Source organism: Lutra lutra, chromosome 10, assembly GCF_902655055.1.
Source record: "Lutra lutra chromosome 10, mLutLut1.2, whole genome shotgun sequence".
Classification (NCBI taxonomy): domain Eukaryota; kingdom Metazoa; phylum Chordata; class Mammalia; order Carnivora; family Mustelidae; genus Lutra; species Lutra lutra.
The window spans coordinates 99,913,986-99,920,424 of record NC_062287.1 but is presented as its reverse complement, the minus strand read 5'-3'; the positions used below and the strand labels follow the sequence as shown (position 1 = coordinate 99,920,424).

The 6,439-nt window shown below is 35.7% G+C and overlaps 1 protein-coding gene across 1 annotated transcript; it reads right to left on the bottom strand.

Moving 5' to 3' along the window:
- Window positions 1-5,509: 5,509 nt before the first annotated feature.
- Window positions 5,510-6,439, bottom strand: LOC125078574 (olfactory receptor 4C46-like). Its single transcript, XM_047691463.1, has one exon. It carries the CDS (start codon window positions 6,437-6,439, stop codon window positions 5,510-5,512), a length of 930 nt encoding a protein of 309 aa, XP_047547419.1.

The window sequence follows — 6,439 nt, the reverse complement described above, 5'->3', positions numbered from 1 at the left end:
CGATGTGGGGCTCGAACCCAGGACCTGGGATCATGACCTGAGCCGAAGGCAGCGGCTTAACCCACTGAGCCACCCAGGCGCCCCGATTAATTTAAATTTCTGATAGAACATTCCTTGGTTCATACAGAAATCATTGTACAAATGAATAAGTATTTAGAGTAGAATCCATTTTTTAAAATATTTTATTTATTTATTTACTTATTTATTTATTCATTCAGAGAGTGAGAGAGAGCACATGTATGAGCAGGAACAGGAGCAGGAGGTTAGAAGTGGCAGAGTATAGAGGGAGAAAGGGAAGCAGACTCCCCACTGAGCAGGGATCCAGATGCAGGGCTCCATCCCAGGAGTCTGGCATCACAACCTGAGCTCAGCAGAGAGCCTGCTTCCTTTCAACTCTCTGCCTGCCTCTCTGCCTACTTGTGATCTCTGTCTGCCAAGTAAATAAATAAAATCTTAAAAAAAAAAAAAGTCACAAATTACCAGTACACCTGAAGGCCTCTTCATACTTCTTTAAAATGACTACCTTTGGAAAGTAATCACTATCTTTATCTACAAAACAGATGAAGTTTACCTAGTGTTTGAATTTGTAGAAAATCAGTAATGCAGATTTTACTCTTCAGTGTCTGTTTTTCTCAGTATGTTCATGAGACTTATTCTTTATGATTTATCTATTTCCTGATTATTTTCATTGATCTGGGGTATCTCACTGCATGGATATGTGACGACTGACCCATTCCTTCATTGCTAGACATTCAGGCATTTCGTTTGCAAGGATATTGTGAGTACAGTTGCTTTGAATATTTTAAAACATGTCTTTTGTTGACTGTACATCATCTCTTGATATGCACTTTATACAAAACATACAGCTAATCCTAGGGCATGAAAAAAATTGTAGCTGAAAGCATGAAAAAGATAGACTAGTCAAAATGCAGTTGTATTTGTTTTTTATTTTATTTTTATTTTTTAAAGATTTATTTTATTTACTTATTTGAAGGAGAAAGGGCGAGACCACAGGAAGGGAAGTGGCAGGTAGAGGAAAAGGCAGAAGCAGGCTTCCCGCAGAGCAGGGAGACCTATGGCAGGCTCAATCCCAGGACCCTGGGAACATGACCTGAGCTGAACGCAGACACTTAACCAACTGAGCCACCCAGGCACCCAATATGCAGTTGTTGGAAGCAGCCAGATACATAAGAAACAGTACATTCATCAGCTGTTGTGTATGAGTTATTTAAAATAATTTATTCTATTTTATGCCACATGTATATTCTCAACAAGTGTCAAAATATCTGAGTCATTCAGAGCAATGTATCTAATGACAATGCAGATAAGGTATGAAACAATAATAAGAGGGTAACTTTCAATTGCAAATATATGCTACTTTAGAAACATTTTTAATAAAAAGTGAAAGGAAATTGAAATCAAAATTAGAGAATTAAAAATAAAGTTAATATAAACACTATTTATCAAAAAAATATTCCAACGCTTAAAGGTAAATCCTTAGCTTGTGTTCAAACACAAAATACATTATTACATCAATAAAACATTTGTTACCATCTAATTGTTACTGCACTTGAGATTAGCCAGAGCAGGAAGTGTTGAATATCAGTGCTAGATCATTAAATTCTCCATCTGAAACTAATATTACACTGCATGTTAACTAACTAGAATTTTAATAAAAACTTGAAAAAAAAAACCCTTAACTTTAAAAATGCTGAAAATATTCCCTATCAATAAATAAATAAATAAACAATAAATACATTTTTAAAAAATGACTGAAATGTCAGTTGTTGAGGTTGCAGAGAAATGGGATCATACATTGCTGGTGGAAATGTAACATAGCACCATTATTTTTGAAAACCCTTTGTCAGTTTCTTAAAATGCTAGCATACACTTATCTTGTAACACAGCAATTCCACTCCTAGGTATCAAGCCAAGAGAAATGATAATTTATGTCTACCCTACGTCTTCTACATGAGTGTTCACAGCAGCATAATTCACTGTGGTCCTTACGTGGACACAATTCAAATGTTCATCAGCTAGTGAATAAGTATACAAAAATGTGGTAGACCCATACAGTGGGATACTATTCTTTCTAAGGGGGAACAAACTACTAATAATACAATGTGATAATCCTCTAAAACAGTACAGTAAAGGAAGAAGACAGTATCATCTCTTAAAAATATTGTTTTTAAAAGTCTATTTCTCTCCTGGTTATGTTATGTGGTATCATAAATGGATCAATGAAAAATTGAGGTGTCCTTGAGATTCCCTAGATCTCTGACCAAAACTCTGCAGATTCATTATGTCCCAACAGTAGCTGTCAATGTGCATAAAACTTGGATTCTATGTTCCATTCTGTACCCAGAAATGAAAATTTTCATGGTAAATGTATTGATTTCCACTCACCTCAGCTGTTTACCCTCCATTTTTATTTTTTTTAAATATGTTTTTATTTGTAATATAAAATACATATAAAATAAATAAATATAATATTAAAATAATAATTTTAATAATAATAAATAATAATATAAATATAATTAATATAAAAATAATAATTAATAATAATATAATATATATAATAAATAAATATAATATAAAATATAAAATAAATGCATATAAAATATGTATGCATTTATAAAAATATGTATTTATGTATTTATTTGTCAGCAAGAGAGACAGTAAGAGAGAGAACACAAGCAGGGGAAACGGGAGAGGAAGAAGCAGGCTTCTGGCCAAGCAGGGAGCCCAATGCAGGGCTTGATCCCAGGACGCTGGGATCATGACTTGACCCAAAGGCAAACCCTTAATGACTGAGTCACCCAGGTCCCCTTACCCAACATTTTTAATCTCATCCCCTCTACTTCTTTTTCCCTTAGTAGCTGTCCAGTCTCTTCAGAGATGATTCTGTATTCCATCTTTGCTGCCTTATCACGTAGGAAAATGTGATTGTTATGTCACTCCTTCCCACCCAAAAAACTGGCATTCACATTTCTCTCCAAATGGTAATAGGTTTACCTGTGAAATGTGAGTCCTTAGACTGGAAGAACAAAGGAAACAGTATTCTAACAGACAATTCTGATTCCATTGCTCACACCCCAGTAACTTTGGGTAATGACCCAATGTCCTTGGAATCATCTAACTTTACGTAAGCATTTGTTGTATGTAGAATTCACTATAAGTTGACCAGAGCACACTCTTTTGATCTTGAATTCACAGTGATAGATGGGGCTCTGTATCTTTATGTCAGGTCAAACATGCAAGCCATAGATTCTGAACCTGTCATATTTTGATTGTGAGGTTTATACCAATTGGCATCAAGTCCACGGGCCTTCTTGAATTACTTAATCTGAACATTTTTAATAAGAAAATGACTCAAAGGAGGTTTTTTAGCAATACATCCATTAGGATGGCCAAAATATGGGACATCATCACCAACAGATGCTGGTGAGGATGTGGAACAAGAACTCATATTTATTGCTGATGGGAAAGCAAAATGGTGCCGCTGTTAGGATAACACTTTGTCAGTTTTTTTTACAGAACTTAAACAATTTAGCAATCCCACTCCTTGGCATTTACCCAAAGAAGTTAAAAACTTATATCTACAAAAATCCCTGCACACACGTGTTTAACAGCTTCTTTATTCACAATTGTCCATACAACTGGAAGCAGCCAAGATGTCCTTCAGGAGATGAGGATAGATAAACTGCAACATCAGACAGTAGGGTATTATTCATTGCCAAGAGAAATGAGCTACAGGCATGAAAAGGTATGAAGACCCTTCCAATGTATTCCCTATGATACTTGGCATTCAGCTCTATCACAGATATGAGACTTTTCTTGATCTTCACTGTCACTAACTTTCTGGTCTCATGTCTTACCAAGTAGACTTTTAGGAGCTCAGGATTCAGCTTATAACCCAACACATAGAAGAAGCTCAATAATTAATTACTGAATGAATAGAAGAGCCAATAGCCACAGCATATTGAAATGATTGTGTTTTCTGCGTACTCTTTTTCACCCTTGGTCTTTGTTATGCAACAAAGGGAATATTCTCATCCTAACACATGTCTATTCACTCTCATGATTCTCTTTCCTCCTTTGTGCCCATTTTTGATGTTTTCATCTAGGAAATCTTCCTGACCCCCTGGTCTTTGTTGTGTGTCCCTCAAACGTGCTTTCATTGTCCTCCTGTGCTACCACTACCTTCCCATTTATAACATGGTCTTATCATATTCTGCTCCCCACTGGGTATCTCTCAGTGGATCTGAAGCTTTTTGATTGCAAGACCTTTGTTCTACTGTATTCACCACTGAAAGCCCAGCAACCATCAATGTGTCTGATATATTTTCTGCTAGAAATATCTATTGATTAATGAATGGGGAATATTATACACACACACACACACACACACACACACACACACAGATATATAAATGGAATATATTTTTCCTAAAGTTTTTTTGTGTATAGATGGAACCAGTTATTTTTTAAACCTTTTCATAATGAAATGTTACCTAGAAGTAATCTAGTTAACAGAGAAAAATGGCATGAACAGCTCACATTTGTATGATGATGAAATCTTGCTGAAAGCAGAGAAAATATCAATGTAAGATATTTGCTCCTTCATTGAGAATCTCAGTTTCAATCTTCGTAAATACATAGTTTAATCAGGAGTTCAAAAAATTGTCATTTCTCAAAGAAATCTCACTCGAAATATGAGTCTGAATCAGATAAAAGCAGGAAAAAAAGTCCATTGTCTCCACTAATAGGACTTTGGTCTAAATTTTCTTGATGTTATTCAACTTCCTTCATGCCATTATTCACTCATTCAATATTTATTATGCCCTGGACATTGTGCTGACTTGTAGAAATGATTCTTAACAAATACTCAAGTACTCTATGGAGCGTGACTTCATTTAATAGAAATTCCTCTCAGATAATAAGATGTTCATTAATTTGAGTCATGATTCATTGTAATGGGATAGCAGCCTAAGATGGGTAACATGAACAATACAATATGACTCTGAAGTCTACAAGGGAGTTTGGAAAGTTGAGGTAATCTTCATTACCCCTCATAGGTTAAAGGGCTCTTCACTTTTACAATGCTATATTCATTTTATACTCTAATTTTATAGGAAGCATGTCATCATAAATACTGTTATATAAAAATGAGCAGAATTCTTAATAAAATATGTTAGATTTTATAGATAGTGAATATATAGATAGTGAATATTCATAGTGAATATGAATATATATATATATATATATATATATGCCAATACTACATGGTGTATATATACATATCTATCTATCTATATATGTGTATGTATATATGTAAAAAGCTATGGTAATTTTTTTCTTTCTTGCACACATTTCTGCTCTAGTCAGTTCAGAAGTTAGCATTCATAGTAGTTTATTTCTTTATTTGGTAGGTATTCCTTTCTGAGAAATTCCAAAATGTCCTTTTGACCTTTGTTTTCATTGAATCGGTGTTGAGCTCTAGGCATATTTATTTCTCACTTGAAATAGCTTTTCTACTACACAATATCCTAATGGCATTTTTCATCTGATCATTTCTTAAGGTATAGATTAAGGGGTTTAACATCGGTGTTATCATAGTGTAGAACACTGCTGCTGCTTTATCAATAGATAAAGTAGTTACAGGTCTCATGTACTCAAATATGCAGGGCACAAAGAATAGGATAACTACTGTGATGTGGGAGACACAGGTGGAGAGGGCTTTATGCTTTGCCCCCAAGCTGTGGTTCCTTAGGGAGTACAGAATGACCACATAGGAGATGACCAAGAGGAGGAAGAGGAAGACACAGATGAAACCACTGTTGGCAGCAACAAAGATCCCTAGAGTATGGGTATCAGTGCAAGCAAGATTGAGCAAAGGGTTCAGATCACACATAAAGTGATCTATGACATTAGGGCCACAGAAGGGTAAAGGGATGATAAAGAGGATCTGTATGGCTCCATGAAGAAAGCCTCCCACCCACACCACTCCCATTAACAGGCCACACACACGCCGATTCATGATGGTCGTGTAGTGCAATGGCTTGCAGATGGCCACATAGCGGTCATAGGCCATCACAGTAAGTAGGATGATATCCGCACCTGCAAAGAAATGTCCTCCAAAGACTTGGATTATACATGCATTGAATGTGGTGGTCTTCTTTTCACGGAGTGAATCTATGATCAATTTAGGGGTAGTAACAGAAGTATAACAGGCATCAATGAAAGAGAGATAGGCCAGGAAATAGTACATGGGAGACCCCCGTAATGGGCTGGCAGTGATAGTGACCACAGTGAGCATATTTCCTATCTCAGAAATGATGTAAATCACCAAAAAGACAACAAATATGATTTTCTGCATCTTCGGATTCTCTGTGAGCCCCAGTAGAACAAACTCTGTCACGTTGTTTCTATTCTCCAT

What these genes read in the sequence shown, in the direction of transcription:
- LOC125078574 (XM_047691463.1), bottom strand. Translation starts at nt 6,439, where the DNA reads ATGGAGAATAGAAACAACGTGACAGAGTTTGTTCTACTGGGGCTCACA.